Below are 19463 nucleotides of genomic sequence, written 5' to 3'. Positions count from 1 at the left end.
ATTTTGTTGCTTTTGGTGCTAGATTTAGAAAACGTCACCAAGGCCTAGGTTAAGGAGTTTGCTGCTGCTGCTACTAAGTCACTTCAGTCGTGTCTGACCCTGTGCGACCCCATAGATGGCAGCCCACCAGGCTCCTCTGTCCCTGGGATTCTCCAGGCAAGAATACTGGAGTGGGTTGCTATTTCCTTCTCCAGTGCATGTAAGTGAAAAGTGAAAGTGAAGTCGCTCAGTCGTGTCCGACTCTTAGCGACCCCATGGACTGCAGCCCACCAGGCTCCTCCATCCATGGGATTTTCCAGGCAAGAGTACTGGAGTGGGGTGCCATTGCCTTCTCCGAAGGAGCTTACTGCCCATGTTTTCTTCTAAGAGGTTTATGGTTTCAGGTGTTATCTTCAATTTTTTAATCCATTTTGAGTTAATTTTTGTGTATGGCGTAAGATAGTGATCAAGTTTCATTCTTTTGCATGTGGCTGTCCATTTTTCACATTTACTGAAGAGACTGTCCTTTCCCTATTGTATGTTCTTGGCTCCTTTGTCATTAATTAATTGACCATATACATGGATTTATTTCTGTGTTCTCTGTTCTGTTCCGTTAATCTATGTACTTAGTTTCATACAAATATTATACTATTTTGGTTACTATAGCATTGTAATATAGTTTGAAATTGGGGAGCATGATGCCTATAGCCTAGAGAAATTCTCAAGATTTCTTTGGGTATTCAGGCTCTTCTTTGGTTCCACATAAATTTTTTGATTGTTTTTTCTATTTTTATGAAAAATACCATTGGAGTTTAGATAGGGATTGCATTGGATCTATAGCTTGCTTTGGGTAGTGTGGACATTTTAACAATATTAATTCTTCTGATCCATAAGCATGGACTATCCTTTCATTTATTTGTATCTTCCTTAATTTCTTTCATTAATCGCTTGTAGTTTTCAGCAAATAGGTCTTTCCTCTTCTTAGTTAAATTTATTTTCAAGTATTTTATTCTTTTTGATGCAATTATAAATCAGATTGTTTTCTTAATTTCTCTTCCTGATAGTTTGTTATTAATATATAGAAACATAACAAATTTTTGTATATGATTTTGTATCCCATGACTTTGCTGAATTCTTTTTATTAGTTCTAACAATTTTTTGGTGGAGTCTTTAGAGTGTTTGATATATAGCATGTCATCTTCAAACAGTGACAGTTTTATTTCTTCCCTTTCAATTTGGATGCCTTTTACTTCTTTTTCTTGCTTAATTGCTCTGGCTAGAACTTGCAGTACTATGTTGAGTGAAAGTTCTGAGAGTGGGCATCTCTGTCTTGTTCTTGATCTGAGAGGAAAAACTTTTTAACTTTTTGCCATAGAGTCTAATGTTAGCTATGGGCTTATTATATATGACCTTTACTATATTGAGGTACATTACCTCTGTATCCACTTTGTTGAAAATTTTTATCATTAATGGATGTTGAATTTTGTCCAAATGCTTTTACTGCATCTCTTGAGATCATTAAATGATTTATATCCTTCATTTTGTTAATTTAGTGTGTGCAAATTGACTACTTTGTACATGTTAAACCATCCTTGCATAACTGGAATAAATCCCAATCCCATTTTAATATTGTCTGATCCTTTTAATGTACTCTTGAACTTGGTTTGCTAGTATTTTGTTCAAGATTTTTGCATCTATGTCCATCAGGGATATGCATGCTCAGTTGTGTCTAATTCTTTGTGACTGCATGGACTGTAGCCCACCAGGTTTCTCTGTCCATGTGATTATCCTGGCAAGGATACTGGAATGGGTTGGCATTCCTCCTCTAGGGGATCTTCCTAACCCAGGGATCAAACCTGTGTCTCCTGCATTGCAGGCGGATTCTGTACCACCCAGTCACCTGGGGAGCCATCAGGGGTATTGGCCTGTAATACCCCTTTTCTTGTGACATCTTTGTCTGGTTTTGGTATCAGGATAATGCCAGCCTTGTTAAATGAATTTGGAACTGTTACCTCTTCTATTGTTTAGAAAAGTTTGGGAAGTATTGGTATTACTTCTTCTTTTAATGCTGCATAAAATTCATCAGTGAAACTGTCTAGTTTTTTATTTTGGGAGGTTTTTGATTTTTGATTTAATTTCACTGCCAAATTTGCTATATATTTTTTCATGATTCAGTCTTGGTACATTGTATGCTTCTAGGAATTTATCCATTTCTTCTACATTGTCAAATTTGTTGATGTATAATTGTTAATAAGAGTCTCTTTTTAATTTAATTTTTAAATTGAAGTATAGTTGATTTACAATGTTGTGCCAATCTCTGCTATATAGCAAGGTGACTCAAACACATATAGACATTTATTTTAAAAATATTCTTTTCCATTATGATTTATCACAGGATATTGAATATAGTTCCCTATGCTATGTAGTTTACATCTGCTAATCCTACACTCTCAGTCCTCCCCATCCCTCTCCCCTCCCCCTTGGAAACCGCAAGTCTGTTCTCTGTGCCTGTGAGTCATTTGTGGATATGTTTATTTGTGCCATATTTTAGATTCCACATATAAGTAGTGTCATATGGTATCTGTCTTTCTCTTTCTGACTGACTTCACTTAGTGTGATAATCTCTGGTTGTATCCATATTGCTGCGAATGGCATTATTTTCCTGTTTTTTTTTTATGGTTGAGTAGGAGAAGGCAATGGCACCCCACTCCAGTACTCTTGCCTGGAAAATCCCATGGACGGAGGAGCCTGGTGGGCTGCAGTCCATGAGGTCGCTAAGAGTTGGACACGACTGAGCAACTTCACTTTGACTTTTCACTTTCATGCATTGGAGAAGGAAATGGCAACCCACTCCAGTGTTCTTGCCTGAAGAATCCCAGGGACGGGGGAGCCTGGTGTGCTGCCGTCTATGGGGTCGCACAGAGTCAGACACGACTGAAGCAACTTAGCAGCAGCAGCAGTATTTCATTATATATAGGGACCACATCTTCTTTATCCATTCATCAGCCAGACATTTAGGTTGTCTCCATATTTTGGTTATTGTAAATAACACTGCTGTGTACACGTAATAGTCCCTTTGATCCCTTGTATTTCTGTGGTATCAGTTGTAATATCTCTTCTTTAATTTCTGATTTTATTTAAGTCCTCTGTTTTTCTCTTGGTGAATCTAGCTAAAGGTTTGTGAATTTTATGTTTTCAAAGAACCAGTTCCTAGTATTATTGATCTTGCTATTGTCTTTGTAGGCTCTATTTTATTTATTTCCATGCTGATCTTTGTTATTTCATGAAGGGCTACATTTTAAAGTTTGTTTGTTAGTATTTTCTTGGTATGATGATTTTGCATTTCTTTGCAACCCTTGAAATCTATGTCAGTTCAGATATTGAATACCTTGCAGGAAGAGGACTCCTGTATCCCTCCCAGCTCCAAGCACAGTTCCTCAGATCTGAATGCCTGCAAGTTAACATCTGGTCTTTTGGTCTGTGGGATTCCCATTCTCTGCAAATCTACTGTTCAACACTATCCTGCCCAGAGAAACACTCTCAATTAGGAGACCCTATAGTACCTTCATAGTAATAGTAGCAAACGTTACCATGTACAGGCATCATTCTAAGTACTTTATATATATATATATTAATTTAATACTTACAATAGGTAGGTACTACTATCCCAATTTATAGGTGGAGAAATTGAGGCACCAAGATATTAAGTTACTTTCCCAAGATCACATAGCTAGTCAGTGGCAGAGCCCAAGACTTGAACTCCTTGGTAGTTTTGGAGTCAGATTCTATGCTCTTAATCACTGCAGCATATCTGAAATACTGTTCTGGAAAAACTCTACATGAAATCTTTAATGTAATTCTGGTTCTACCATGAAGTACAATCAGGTACTTTGTGAATTGCCACATCTGAGCTAAACCTTAAGCCTTACGTAAAGCATGAAACTGGCTGGGGAGCAGATGGCCTCCAGTCTGAGAGACCTGCCTCTCTGTTATAACCTTGGTGCAGAACTGTCTGACTCACATATCTTGGCATGTCCACTGGGAATGGGTCCAGCTACTGACCTCTCCATGCCCCTAAAGGCAACCTAGGGCCTTGTGCCTTCAGGATAGGGACCTCATGCCTTAGGTAGCCTCATTCCTTTATTCCTTAGTAAAAAATACCATTTTTTTCCTCCCAATCATGATATGAAAAAAGTTGGGAAGCCCTGCCTTGGAGAACTGTGGGCAGGTAAAAGAGAATATGTTTGAATGATCTTTGTTCCCTGTCACTCCCTCCACATTAAAGCTGTGGTAAAGGAAAGTGGAGCAAATTCATTTCTTCAGACATAACATGAACTTTAGGGTTTTCTTTCCTTTCCTTGACATAGTTACTTGGCTTAATCACAGGGTAATGGAGAAGTCAGAAATATCATTAGTTAAGTCAGAGGTTTTTGAAGTGTGGGTCTTAGAAGTCTAGGGGCTGGAGACACTTTCAAAGGTCCTAGAGGTCAAAACTCTCTCTAATAATACTGGGATACTGTTTGCCTTTTCCATTGTGGTGACATTTGCAGTAATAGAGCAAAAGCAATGGTGGGTAAAACTGCTGGTGCTTTAGCGTGAATCCAGGCAGTGGCACCAAACAATGTTATCATTGCCCATGGACTTACAGTTCCACTCTAAAATGTCCTTGAAGAGGCAGTAAAAATGATTAATATTGTTCAATCTCAACCGTTGAGAACATGGTCATGAAGGAAGAATATCTAAAGTTCCTCTGCTGTATTCCAAATACGAGGGTTGTCTTTAGTAAAAGCATTTGTGCAGTTGTTTGACTTGTTAGCTAAACTACCTACTTTTTTCATGGAACACCATTTTCACTTGGAAGGATAAGTGATAGACTATGGTTATTCAGGTTTGGCAGACATTTTCTCACAGTGTTTAACAGACATTTTCTTGAAAATGAATAAAGAAAAAGTTCACTTCTTTCACTTTAAGAAAGCAACTACCAGTATTTGTTGCCAATGATAAAATGTGAGCAAATGAGTGAAAAGTAGAATTTTGGAAAACTTGTTGCTGCCACCATGAACTTGGTATCTCTTCCCAGTTCTTAAGTATTTTTTTTTCCTGATGAGATTGATGGTGATATTAACAAAGTTCTGGTATTGTATAATTAAATACATTTAGAAGATATCCATAACTCTTTGATTGAATATTTTCCAATAACCAATGTATACTCTTATGATGAAGGTCCATTTAAAATGCAAGAAAGATTAATGGATTTTAATATAACAGAATTTTAAAACTATGCTAATATTGTTTCATATTCTATATTACAACTGTAATTTAAAAAATTACTTCTTGTCAAATTTAAAAAAAAATTTTGAATAGACTTATTTTTTAGAACAGTTTTAAACTTATAGAAAAATTGAGAAGGTAGTCCAGAGAGTTTCCGTATATTCCCAAATCCAGCTTGCCCTGTTATTAACATCATACATGACTGTGGTATATTCATTGTCATTAATGAGCCAATATTGATATTATTATTCTTTTATCTATTTATTCAGTTATTATTTAGCTGCATCAAGTCTCAGTTGCACGGTGCACAGTCTCGGTAGTTATGTAGCTTAGGCTTAGTTGCCCTGTGGCATGTGGGATCTTAGTTTCCTGACCAGGGATCACCCCTGCGTCTCCTGCATTGGAAGGCCGGTTCTTAGCCATTGGACCAGGGAAGTCCCTATATTGATATTGTTAACTAAAGTCCATATATTGTTCAGATTTCCTTAGTTTTTACCCAGTATTCGTTTTCTGTTCCAGGATCCCGTCCAGAGCACCACGTTACCTTTAGTCATTGTGCCTCCTTAGATTCCTCTTGGTTGTAACAGTCTCTCAGACTTTTGTTTTTGATGACCCTGACAATTTTGAGGCATACTGGTCAGTTATTTTGTAGAATGTCCATCAACTGAGATTTGTCTGGTGTTTTCTCCTATCTTGACTGGAAATGTGGACTTCAGGAGAAAGACCACAGAGGTCAAGTGTTATTTTCATCAGATCATATCAAAGGTACATATTATTAACATGACTTATCACTGTTGATGTTAACCTTGATCACACTTGTCTGATGTAGTGTTTGTTGGGCTTTTCCACAATAAAGTTACCCTTTTCCTCCTTTTTCCATAGTGAGCTCTTTGGAAGGAAGTTCTTACTGAGTTTTCATATAGCAGCAAAGAAGAAAATCCACATTTATCTAATAAGGTTGTTAAAAGACTTTTCCCTTTTCCACTACATATTTGTGTGAGGCTAGATTTTCTTCATGCAGAAGGAAATGGCAACCCACTCCAGTGTTCTTGCCTGGAGAATCCCAGGGACAGGAGAGCCTGGTGGGCTGCCGCCTATGGGGTCGCACAGAGTCAGACATGACTGAAGTGACTTAGCAGCAGATTTTCTTTAACCAACCTACGGTTGGTTCAACCAAAGCAACATGTCACAGTATTTTGACTATAGAAGCAGGTATGAGAATTCCACTATCTTCTGTCATGCCAGGCATTAAAAAGATGTGCAAAAAGTATAAAACAATGCTATTCCTCTTAAAAAATTATTTTCATTTTAGAAAATATAATTATTTTCACAAAAGTTTTATTTCTGTTATTTTTATAGGTTGAATATAAGTTTTATCATTGCTATTTTAAATAAATTAATAAACACTTTAGAATTTTCTCAGTTTTCATTTCTAATACAGTAAATATTGGGAGATATAACCTGCATAAGCAAAAGCTCGTGGGTTCTTCAATAAGTTTTAAGAGTGTTAGGGAGTCCTGAAACCAAAAAGTTTGGGAACTGCTTTCTTTAGAGTTAAATTTCTGTGAACCTAAAATGAAAGTACCCTCTATTCAAAGAAAGCAAACCAAAACTGAATTCTAAAGGCTTAATGAGTGAACTGACTATACCTAAATTTTCCTTATTGAGAAATGTAATTTTTACACCTGCAGAAAATTGTTTCCTCAACTGATAACTGTGCTCACAAGTAACTGTTTGCAAGAGTAGTTTGTTATTTGTGTCTTAAAAATAATGACAGGTGGCCAGGTGTGTTTGCAAAAAGTCTGAGCAGAAAAATGTATCAGTTGATGCATGTGCACGGGTGTATACGTTGTTCACTGTCAACTTTTTGTTCCTTAGCTTTGTTCTTTGGTTCTTAGTATTCAAAGAATGGAGATCCATCAGATATGTGTTTTGCTTTTCAACTGTCTATTAGTCTTGATTATGTCATATTAATTTGTATATTGTTAGACTTATCAAATTGTATCAAACAGAATCTCTTGGGGAGTGTTGCTAAAAGAGGCTTCCCTTCTGGTTCTTTGTTCTGTCTCTATTTCATTTGTTGTATTCCAAATGAAACCACTGAATAGGGACTACTTCTGGTTTGTGTACCTGGTACACTCTCAGTAAATACTAAAGGATGAATAGCTTTTATCTCCACTGTTTGGCCGAGAGTCAAGGCTGATGGTGTTTGGATGCCAGTGGTGGTGATTAGCATCAGGGAATAAGGGCATTAATCACCAGAGCTGAGGCAGCCCACGAATCTCCTTGGCTGTTTACCTTCCTGGCAGCAAAACCATTCTGGTAACACGGCTGATCCATGTGTGTCTGTTCCCCAGATATTCTGACCTCTGTCTGAATAAGGCAGTCTGGCTAAAGCATAGGAACAGGTAGGGCAGAAGTGAGATTCCAAAGAGCTGAGTAGAGAATGGGTCAAATTATTGTAGGGAGGAAGGTAAATCCAATGTCAAAAATGAGTCTTAGGTCTTTCTGTCCTTTATGTTTCCCTGACCTCATTCCCAGTCGACCTCTTAGGTAAAACATCATGAAAGTCACCTTGAAAGCCATCTTATCTAACCACCATTTATCCAATCCTGAATTCTCCCTACAAACCCTTGCTTGCCTTGCAGTGCCAGTTTGAGGGGTGCAATTAAATGTATGAGAAGGAATTTAGGACATATGCAGTAAGATGGTAAGTTTCAGCATACATACCTGGACCCAACTGTTTGATATTGGCCCTCCGGATTATGAGGAAAGTTTTTGGAAAAAAACCTCATAATTGACCCATACCATAATTTGATTTAAAAAGTTATACTAGTAACTTTTAACCCGAATCTACATAATTATCCTGAAATTTAAAAAATGAAAGAATAAGAATTTGCTGTAAGGTTGGAAGTTTAGACTGAAAGATCAGTTTTTACTAATTGTTGATGATAATTAGTCTTTTCTAGGGGAAAAACTATATATTGGGTTAAAAGTTATGTTTTGTGTGTTTACTATTTTAAAGGAAAAAAGACTTTAAGAGCAATGCCCATTTAAAAGGGGCTAGATTAGAAATTAGAAAACTGTGGCCACTTAGAATAATTGTGGTCATTTTCATGATACAAATGGAGGTAAAAATAATCTGAAGGACTGGAGAAAAACTGGGTGCAGAGAGCACCTTCCTAGTTTCTTCACATGGGAAGTTTTCACACAGACACATTGTGAGACTTAAGTAGTCTTGCTCAGCTTCTGTTCCTAGACTGGAATAAGAACATCTCCTTAGCTGATGCAGCGAGTATGACAACAAAAAATTTAAGCTCTTCAGGCCATGGACTTCTCAGACACAGCTGCTTGAAGCCTCTCTTAGGGAGAAAATTTGCTTTCATTTTCTTGAATTATATTTATGTCATGTTGCTAACTTAAACAGTTTAAGAGGTATTCAGTCCCTGTAACTGGAGAGAAGTTGCTTCAGGATTCCCAGGGTGTCTCAAGGGAAGAGGAAGTGTGCTAAGAACTGTATACCTTCAACATGTCCTTTTTCTTCCTTAGAAATAAAATTATTTTGAGGCTCAGATCTAGTAGTAGATGCAACTCCTCATATTCCTCCCAAAATCACTTCTACTCTAGGAAAGCCTGACAAACTAGTATTTAATACTTGCTTTGGTCTTTGGAAGGAGTGTGTCTACTGTTCCGACAGTGCTTAAGAAGTGTGAATTAAAAATTTAAATTAAAGAGGTTATTAACTTTGTAAAATGAGAATTTAAAGTACATGGTCTCACTTGGCTTTTAGTAATACATGTATCATAGCCCTAAATAATAGTTGGGAATAGTTCCCTAAACAGAAGACCTGTGTAATGAAATGATGGGTAAAGGGTTAGGAAAATCTAGGCCAATCAATTGGTGGCTCAGACGGTAAAGCGTCTGCCTACAATGCAGGAGACCCGGGTTCAATCCCTGGGTCGGGAAGATCTCGTGGAGAAGGGAATGGCAACCCACTCCAGTGTTCTTGCCTGGAGAATCCCAGGGACAGGGGAGCCTGGTGGGCTGCCATCTATGGGGTTGTACAGAGTCGGACATGACTGAAGCGACTTAGCAGCAGCAGCAGCAGGCCAATCAATTAACATGACTGTAAAACACTTTAAAAGTACTTGTTTGATTTTTTAAAAGAGCTCTAACACTGGTGGTTTTCCTAATGCCAACCTCCAATTGGCTTGATTCTTTTTAACAAAAATATTTTTAACCAAATATTCCTTTGATTTGTAATTTTAAGGTTTTTCTGTTTCTCATTGTAAAGTATATGATTTGATATATTTCATAGTACCTTCCCCTAGATTGGATCAGTTAACTCAGAATTACTTCCTACATTGCTAATTAAAATATTCAGTAAGGTACATCTCACTAGACCTATTATTACTTTGGGATGTAAATATTTTATAGAAAGAAGTAGGAGAATTATTAGAATATATTGTTTTGTTTCTTAAAATAACTTCTGAAGATACTATTGAGTCAGGGAAAAGATTTTGAGAAAAAGGCTAGAAGTGAGGGATAGTATTACGAAATTATGAGATTTCCATGTATTTTAGGGTATCAACTAGAAAAAGAACACAATGTGAGAGCTGTGAGTTCAGTTGTATTTGGGGAGTTCCTGAGGACTATAGCCTGGAGACAGCCTCTCAGATAGCTCTGAGGGACTGCTCTGAAGAGGTAAGGGCTAAGTCAGTATATATGTAATTTTGGCTAAGAAGATACATGCAATTAAGCATACACGAAGGTTGCTGTTAGTCTTGAGGAGCAGATGCCTCTGTTAATGATTTTGATGCTTTTCTAAGTATGAGAAGATGCAAGAAATTCAGTTCATAAAATCTTTTCCCAAAAATATCTATCTGAAGGCCTGTTCTGCCAGTTTTCCCAGAGCACAGAGTGCTTCCTTCCTGATCTCCACCCTGAACTCCTTTCAGAGCATGTTAAAGGTCAGCAACTACCATGGCTAGTGGCTTCATTCTTATAGAACCAGAACAACATTGTTTGTTGTCAAGGATCAAGTACTATTTAACTCTATTATTAATCAAAAGGAGTATGTTTTGTAAGGTTTCCCTCCCAAGTTTCCTACAATGATTCAGTGGTCAGCAACTATTTCTTAAGTGCCTCCATATCAATATGCCACAGTGTTATGAGGAATATAAAAGGAGTGGAAGGCGTTTCTTTCAAAGAGTTTACAATTTAATAAGGGAAATAACATGAATCAAATACCAGACAATGCAGTAGAGTGGAAAGAGGCCTAGCTGAATCAAGAAATATGAATCCCAGTTGTTACTCAGATACTACGTAGCCGAGTGGCCTTAGGTCACTTAATCTCTCTGGGTGCAAGTACTGTACCTCATCTATAAAATGCATGATGTGATCAGCTAATTTCTTTCACTTTTCAGCTATAACAGTCTATTTTAAAGAGCTGTGCTCATTAAATACATATTATGAGTACATCAGGAGGTCAGGATGATAAGAATTAGGAAGGCTCTGAGGAGACTTGAGATTTAAGGAGAAAAGTGATTTTGACCTTGAAAGACAAGTAGAATTCAGATGAGCAGACTGAAGATGATCTGAAGGCAAGCAACAATGTTACAGGAGGAAGAGAAGATACTTGCCTAATGAGAGCAGAGTGCTGGAGAGAAAAGGGAAGTAAGAATGAAAACCCCAGACAGATTGGCCATAATATCAGGCAGAGGAGTGTAGACTTCTTACCCTGATTCACAGTCACCTGCAGAGCAGAACATGGTACATAAAACATGTTTTAGGAGAACTAATGGGGCAGTAAACTCTAGGAAAGGTTATAACTTTCACCATCATGTTCTAGTGGATAGGCAAATAGTATCTCCTCTTGAGAATGTTACCCTTTCAGGAAGGAAACTTGTTTAATAAATAAGCCAACATGCTAGTTATTGGAGTAATCTTCAAATAAAGCAGGGTAGCAGAGAGAGTCCTACCCATTTTATATTAATATTTATAGCCCTTTCCCCAAGTCATTCAATAGATATTCACTGAGTACAGTAGTCCCCCTGTATCTGTGGGGCATATGTTCCAATCCTGAAATGTATTGGATACTTGCAATTAAGAGTGAGTGGGTGCCTGAAACCATGAATACTATATATACAATTGTTTTTCCTACATATACATATCTATGATAAAGTTTAATTTATATAAATTAGGCATAGTAAGACAATAACAACAGTAACTAATAATAAAATAGGTTAATTATCCACCAGGTTGCAAAAGAGTCAGACACAACTTAGTGACTAAACAACAACAACTATGATAAAAGTTTTAAGAATATGGTCTTTCTCTCAAAGTATCTTATTGTACAAATATAATGCCTTTTCCATCTTAACTAGGCACTTGTCATGCACTATGGCTGTTACTTTTACAGTTTAAGATGCAGCAGCAAAGTTAGCATGAAATTCTTTTTCCTTCACAATTTTGCAAGGAGATGATTCATTCTTACCATAGATTTTAACAACCTCAGCTTAAAATTTTTTTTCATTCCTTATTCAGTCCGGAACTTTTATCTTTTCATTTAAAGGAAACACCATACAGTTTCGCTTTGGTATATCTGAATTACCAACATCACTACTTTTGCACTTTGGGGCCATTGTTAAGTAAAATAAGGGTTACTTCAACATAAGCACTGGGATATCCAGAGAATTGATCTGATACTTGAGATGGCTACTAAGTGACTACTGGGCGGAATACCCTTGACCAAGATGTGATTCACATTCTGAACTGGATGGTGCAAGATTTCATCACACTACACAGAACAATGTGCAATTTAAAGACTTAGGAATTGTTTATTTCTGGAATTTTCATTTAATGTTTTCAGACCAGGGTTCACCACAGTTAACTGAAATTGTGGAAAGTGAGACCTACTGTACTTAATGGAAAGCTGGCATAGTTCTAGGTGCGGTAGGCAGATGAATAAGAGTCAGTCACCACGTAGTTCAGAGGAGAAAATATGAGTAGAATATAGTGTGTGAGGCAGATTGTAATTAGTACCATAGGGTCTGTACAACCAGACTCCTGTCGGTGGTCAGAGACGGACTGAGCATTGAAGGCTGCGGGGTTGGAGACACTGCTGGTGCGGGAAGGGAGCGGGAGGGCGCGAGGGGTGGCTGCTTGTTCCTAAGGATGGGGGATCATGAGGGCAACTTTTGTGATCTCTTCCTCCTCTGAGGTTTTATGCTTCTATGAAAAACACAGAGGTAGAAAATTTCAGACTATATTTAGAGATTTGAAGACCCCGGAGGGTCCTCCTCCCACTAATAACAGAGGATCTCCTGTCTGACCAACCGACCTATAGATCACAACTGTCACTCTGGACAAAATCTAAAAAATAATGATCTGGAAGGCGTTATTGAGCAACCAAAAGCAGGGAGAAAGTGGAGCGCTATCCACACATGGAGGAAATATTGACTCTGCTGAATTCTTATTTTTATAGTTTTTTTTTTTTTTTTTCGCCTGAGAGCAGATCACAGTTGACTTTTTATGGGCTATCTAAAAATAGGTGGAAACCTGCAGTATTCCTAACTTGAGGAATCAGAGAAGAGCGACCATAGCAGCTGGAGAATAAGAGGAGAAATTATGGAAATGAGAGAAAGAGTCCAACATTCTTCATATAAACTCTGCTAAGTCTTGGGTTAAACTATATATGTGCAACTAAGGCTAAAAATAAATTGAACAGAGATTTTTAGTCACTGCCCATCACAGAGGAGACAGAGTTTGGAGTTTGAGATTAGCCAGATTAATTATCTGCTATGATATCTACAACAACAAAATCAATAAACTTTGTTGGAATATAAAAGAATCTCAAGTCTCTACAACATATCATCCACAATATTCAGAATATAATAAAAAATTACTAGATGTGTCTGCTGCTGCTGCTGCTGCTAAGTCGCTTCAGTCTTGTCCGACTCTGTGTGACCCCATAGATGGCAGCCTACTAGGCTCCTCTGTCCCTGGGATTCTCCAGGCAAGAACACTGGAGTGGGTTGCCATTTCCTTCTCCAGTGCATGAAAAGTGAAAGTGAAGTTGCTCACTTGTGTCCAACTCTTAGTGACCCCATGGACTGCAGCCTACCAGGCTCCTCTGTCCATGGGATTTTCCACGCAAGAGTACTGGAGTGGTTGCCATTGCCTTCTCCAAGATGTGTCTAGACATAGGTAAATCTGACCCATTTTAAAAGAGAAAAAGGTAATCAACAGAAACTGAACCTGAAATGACACAGATGTTAGAATTATAGGCAAAGATTTTGAAGTAGCTTTTATATTTATACTCAGGAATATGAAAGAGCTATATACTGGTATTGAATGAACAAAAAGGAAATCATAACAGAGAAATTGAAACTATAAAAAAAGAACCAAATGAAAATTCTAAGACTTCTGGAAATTAGAAATTCTAGACTAAAAAAATTTTAAGTTCACCATATGTACTTAACACTAGATTGCAAATGATAAGAGAGTAGGTACGCTTAAAGATAGATCAATAGAAGTTTTTAAAACTATGTATTTATCATTTTTGGCTGTGCTGGGTCTTTGCTGCTGTGCTCGGGCTTTCTGTAGTTGCGGGGAGCAGTGCACGGGCTTCCCATTGAGGTGGCGTCTTCTGTAGAGCACAGGCTCCACACAGGCTCTAGGGAGTGAGCTTCAGGCACGTGGGATTGTTTACCCCTCAGCATATGAAATCTTCAGGGACCAGGGACTGAACTCGTGTCCTCTGCATTGGCAGGGGGATTCTTAACCACTGGACCATGAGGGAGGTCTGGAGATGAAGAGAAATTATGCCATCTGAAAAACAGAAAAATATTTTTTAAAACAAAGCCTCATGACTTTAAACTATATCAAAAGGTTTAACTCATATGTCATTGGAATCCCAGAAGGAAAAAGGTGAGAGAGCAGGGCAGAAAAAATTTTTTGAAGAAAAAATGGCTGAAACTTAAAAGATGTAATTTTACAGATTCTTGAAGCTCAAAAAACTTTGAGATAGCAGATACAAAGAAAATCACTCCTAAGCACATCATGGTCAGACTGTTGAAAATCAAAGATAAAGAAAATTTCAAAGCAGCTAGAGGAACAAGAATATAATTAAGGACCAACTTCTCACTGAAAGCGATGGCAACCTGAAAACTGTACAACAACATTTTTAAAATGCTGAAAGGAAAAAACTGATGATTTGGAATTCTCTATCTAGTGAATTTAAGAGTCTTGGCTGGAACTTACGTGTGGGAGAGTGATGTGCACGCAGGCAGGGTAGAAGGGTTGAAGTCAGTGTAAAGGGGCTTGCGTTATCAGGTAGTAGAGTTTGGATGAGAACCTTCTTCAGCATAAAGCAAACTAGTCATTATTATTATTTTTTTTAGCAGATCTGTATGGGATAATCTGGCAAAGAAATACAGGATTGGCTCTGCTGCTACCATATGTGGAGCCTTGTATGCATTAGATAAAGCTGCCCTTGAAGATGGACATGGACCTAAGTGAGCAGTAATGCCATTATGTGGAAAAAAACTGTGCCCCTTCCTCTTGATGGATGCTTCCCCTCATCAAGGTACATGGCTTAGCAAACCAAGCGTGGACTGGATTTCAGCTCCTAGTTGCCCCATCACCCAGAGACATAAACCAAATTTTCACAATAGATTGAAAGAACAGATGGGACTGGATATAGAGGGATCTTAGGTCCAAGGCGAGTCACTGAGAGCTCTGACATTTTCAGTTTATGATCAGAGGAACAGCAGGACCCTTAACAGAAATACCAGAGGTAAGAGAAGGGCTGTTACAAATGATTGGAAGTCTAGTACAGAAGTTATAGACCTGGAATATATTTATAGAGGTATGTTAATTTGGAGCCTCAGGGGGTCAATGAAATCACCTGAACTGACATAGAAAATGGAAGCGATGTAGGGGTGGGGTTGGAAAATACATTATCACGAGAGTCAGTTGAAGGAAACAGAGAAAGGTGCTAGTGTAGATGAATCAAAAGTTCAGTAGGAACAATAGTATTTCCCACACTTTTAAAGAATTTTTAAACATGGCAGTAACTTACTAGATGGTAGCATCTTGGGATTTGGATATTGCTTTGTAGAAGGTCTTAATAGACTATAACAAGCACCTCATCTTAATCTAATTTTACAGCATTCAGCTTTAATATATGTAGAAACTCTGTAAACAGCAAATTATTATACACATTTACATGAAGATATAAAAATTATCTTGCATACATTTTGGTATTATCAGCTTCTTCCCTGAACTTTCTACATTTCTCTGTCGTGTCTTAATACAAATCCAAATTTTTAAATATTCACTTCATTCTGGGCTGCTGCAGCTTCTACAATATATTTTCTGATCTCCTTCACTGCTTTATTAAGGTCAGTGATGGTTTGCTTTCATCAAGCTTCTTCCTCCTTCACCAAATTCCTTTTAATTCCACATTTATGAAATAGATTTCTACTTTCCTACACCGGACAATTTCCTTTTCCATTGAAAAACCCACCTTCTCTAAGAATACCACTCTATACTTTTCGTACTGTGTAACTGATGGGTGTTGAGTGCATACTTGTTAACTAACAAAGCTAAGAGGTACTGCTGTTTACTATTTAGAGCCTCCCTGGTAGCTCAGATGGTTTACCATCTGAGTCCAGACCTGGGTCCGATCCCTGGGTTGGGAAGATCCCCTGGAGAAGGAAATGGCTATCCACTTCAGTATTCTTGCCTGGGAAACTCAATGGACAGAGGAACCTGGTGGGCTACAGTCCACGGGGTCTAAAAAGAGCCGTACATGACTGAGCGACAGAGCACAAGCACACGCTGTTTATTATCTGAAGTTCTTGCTGACATTTTACTTCCCTGTTTCTCTTTTATTTCCTTTTAAAAAGCAAAATAAATAACAAAATAAGCTTTAAAAAGAAACAGAAAAAGAGTTAATTTTGGTGTGTATTTATTTATATCTTACTTGATTCCAAGAAGTATTTTGTGTGTATGTGTACATACATGTATACACAGACACCCACTTACAGACACAAATAGAATTAAATAGACTTAAAAAAAATTAGAGCAAAGAGAAAATAGAGAATAGTAAAGTTGAAAGACAGGAAAAGTTAGTATCTATCAGTTCATGTCAGAAACGTCTACAAAGTTCTTAAAATGGAATGATTAAATCAACACTCACTCTCTCTTCAGCCAAAGAGAGGAAAGGATATTTAGTAAGATAGAAGATAGAAGCAAGTTAGTCCTTCAGAAGAAGTGAAGATGGGGCTTACCTGGTAGCCCAGCTGGTAAAGAATCCACCTGCAATGTAGGAGACCCTGGTTTGATTCCTGGGTCGGGAAGATCCCCTGGATAAGGGATAGGCTGCCCAGAGAAGAGATAGGCTACCCATGCCAGTATTCTTGGACTTCCCTGGTAGCTCAGATGGTAGAAAATCCGCCTATAATGTGGGAAACCTGGGTTTGATCCCTGGGTTGGGAAGATCCCCAGGAGGAGGGCATAGCAATCCACTCCAGTATTCTTGCCTGGAGAATCCCCATGGACAGAGGAGCCTGGCGGGCTACAGTTCATGGTGTCGCAGAGAGTCACTGAGCGACAAAGCACAGCATAGCACTTGGACCTTTCATAGAGGGACATCTGAAAGATGCCAATGGACGTTTTCCCACAACATTCCTGCTAATAGTATAGGTTTGTATTGTGCAGATTCTTATATATAAGCTGGGGGCATAATGACAAATTACAACTCAATGAAACTAATGCTGTAGAGATTAAAAAAAAAGTACAACTAAGCTTTTCTCTTTATTATTTGATTTGATCTAGAGAAATAGTTTTCAATGTTAAGTGGATAGATTAACTTTCAAGCCTTTCATGAATGTTATATCTTTTTTAAAAATTTGGGGAGTAGATAATTCAAAGTTGTCTTTTTGACAGGAGGATGGAATGAAGAATTCTGTTGGTTTTAATCAGTTTCAAGGAGTTGACCCTTTGTGTAACCAGCAGTACAGGGGCGTATAACCTTGCTTTGTTTCACATTTTAGCATCCTTAGAATGTCAAGTTAACATTTTTCACTGAATATTTCCATGATTTGAAAAGCAGAAGAGTACAAGGAAAAATAACTCATTGATATCTACGTTTCTTGCTCTGCTTAGGCTTTTCTAATATTCACCTCTAAGAGGATTCAGTTTCTTCCCAATGAATGCTCACAAAGCAAAATAAAGCCTCTTCACTTGTTAGACTTTTTAACACGTTCAAAAGCCATCATTCTCAAATTTAAAACACTTTCTTTGCTATTCTCAAGTTCTTTACAAAGTTACTTTTTAGTGTCCTAAATATTACTTTTCATGCCCCTGAGATGCAAAGGGTAAAGTTAGCACTGATTGACCTTTCATTTCATGTTCACATGTGGAACCAGTAGCAAAGGGCATCGAACCTCATATTCATCATATGGGAGTAATCTTTCACATTCTTCTGGATAGGTCTCAAAGCCAGAGAAATTTATAACACAGACTTTCCTCCCACCGGATGTAGCAAATACTGCCCTCTACTGAGGGATGCTCAGGACGGCTCAATTACATTAACTAGTCTGTCAGCTCCTGTTTTCCATGATTTTGGTAGTATTGTTACTAATCACTTCATTATTATCATATACATTCTTACAAAGTCATTATATTAAAATTAGAAAAGGATAGAAACATGTATCAGTCTTGGCTACATATGTTTATTACCTTCTGTAGTCTATACAATCAGATATCATAATGTCTGAGGCATTAGCAATAATGTTTAATTTTCCATTTGTTTTGAACTAGCTAAGGAAATGCCTTCTGCAGTGGGAAATTAGAACAGGTTTTCTTTCAGTTCAGTTCAGTCGCTCAGTCGTGTCCGACTCTTTGCAACCCCATGAATCGCAGCACGCCAGGCCTCTCTGTCCATCACCAACTCCCAGAGTTCACTCAGACTCACATCCATCGAGTCAGTGATGCCATCCAGCCATCTCATCCTCTGTCATCCCCTTTTCCTCATGCCCCCAATCCCTCCCGGCATCAGAGTCTTTTCCAATGAGTCAACTCTTCGCATGAGGTGGCCAAAGTATTGGAGTTTCAGCTTTAGCATCATTCCTTCAAAAGAACACCCAGGGTTGATCTCCCTTAGAATGGACTGGTTGGATCTCCTTGCAGTCCAAGGGACTCTCAAGAGTCTTCTCCAACACCACAGTTCAAAAGCATCAATTCTTCGGCACTCAGCTTTCTTCACAGTCCAACTCTCACATCCATACATGACCACTGGAAAAACCATAGCCTTAACTAGACGGACCTTTGTTGGCAAAGTAATGTCTCTGCTTTTGAATATGTTGTCTAGGTTGGTCATAACTTTCCTTCCAAGGAGTAAGCGTCTTTTAATTTCATGGCTGCAGTCACCATCTGCAGTGATTTTGGAGCCTAAAAAAATAAAGACTGACACTGTTTCCACTGTTTCCCCATCTATTTCCCATGAAGTGATGAGACCGGATGCCATGATCTTCATTTTCTGAATGTTGAGCTTTAAGCCAACTTTTTCACTCTCCTCTTTCATTTTCATCAAGAGGCTTTTGAGTTCCTCTTCACTTTCTGCCATAAGAGTGGTGTCATCTGCTGCATATCTGAGGTTACTGATATTTCTCCCGGCAATCTTGATTTCAGCTTATGCTTCTTCCAGCCCAGCTTTTCTCATAATGTACGCTGTATAGAAGTTAAATAAGCAGGGTGACAATATACAACCTTGATGTATTCCTTTTCCTGTTTGGAACCAGGCTGTTGTTCCATGTCCAGTTCTAACTGTTGCTTTCCTGACCTACATATAGGTTTCTCAAGAGGCAGGTCAGGTGGTCTGGTATCCCCATCTCTTGAAGACTTTTCCACAGTTTATTGTGATCCACACAGTCAAAGGCTTTGGCATAGTCAATAAAGCAAAAATAGATGTTTTTCTGGTACTCTCTTGCTTTATCAATGATCCAGCAGATGTTGGCAATTTGATCTCTGGTTCCTCTGCCTTCTCTAAAAATAGCTTGAACATCTGGAAGTTCACGGTTCACGTATTGCTGAAGCCTGGCTTGGAGAATTTTGAGCATTACTTTACTAGCGTGTGAGATGAGTGCAATTGTGCGGTAGTTGAGCATTCTTTGGCATTGCCTTTCTTTGGGATTGGAATGAAA

The 19463-nt window shown here is 38.2% G+C and overlaps 1 protein-coding gene across 8 annotated transcripts in view; it reads left to right on the top strand.

The window, feature by feature from the left end:
• LACE1 (lactation elevated 1) overlaps window positions 1-19463 on the top strand; it is a 201090-nt gene that overhangs the window by 151315 nt on the left and 30312 nt on the right. For 2 of the 8 annotated variants that reach the window (XR_826770.1, XR_826771.1), the window contains exons 12-13: window positions 5770-6015; window positions 14024-14839. The exons of 4 other annotated variants lie outside the window; for them this stretch is intronic. Coding sequence is in view for 1 of the 4 variants with exons in the window: in XM_010856644.1 (XP_010854946.1) it covers window positions 14658-14672 (15 nt within the window). In the remaining 3 variants the exon portion in view is untranslated. Of the gene's footprint in view, window positions 1-5769; window positions 6016-14023; window positions 14848-19463 lie in introns of those variants that run through there. 2 more of the 8 variants (XR_826769.1, XM_010856644.1) reach the window with 2 other exon arrangements.

Source organism: Bison bison, unplaced genomic scaffold, assembly GCF_000754665.1.
Source record: "Bison bison bison isolate TAMUID 2011002044 unplaced genomic scaffold, Bison_UMD1.0 scf7180017864373, whole genome shotgun sequence".
NCBI lineage: Eukaryota > Metazoa > Chordata > Mammalia > Artiodactyla > Bovidae > Bison > Bison bison.
Note: the sequence above shows the minus strand (reverse complement) of the source record. Positions and strands in the feature narration are given on the sequence as shown.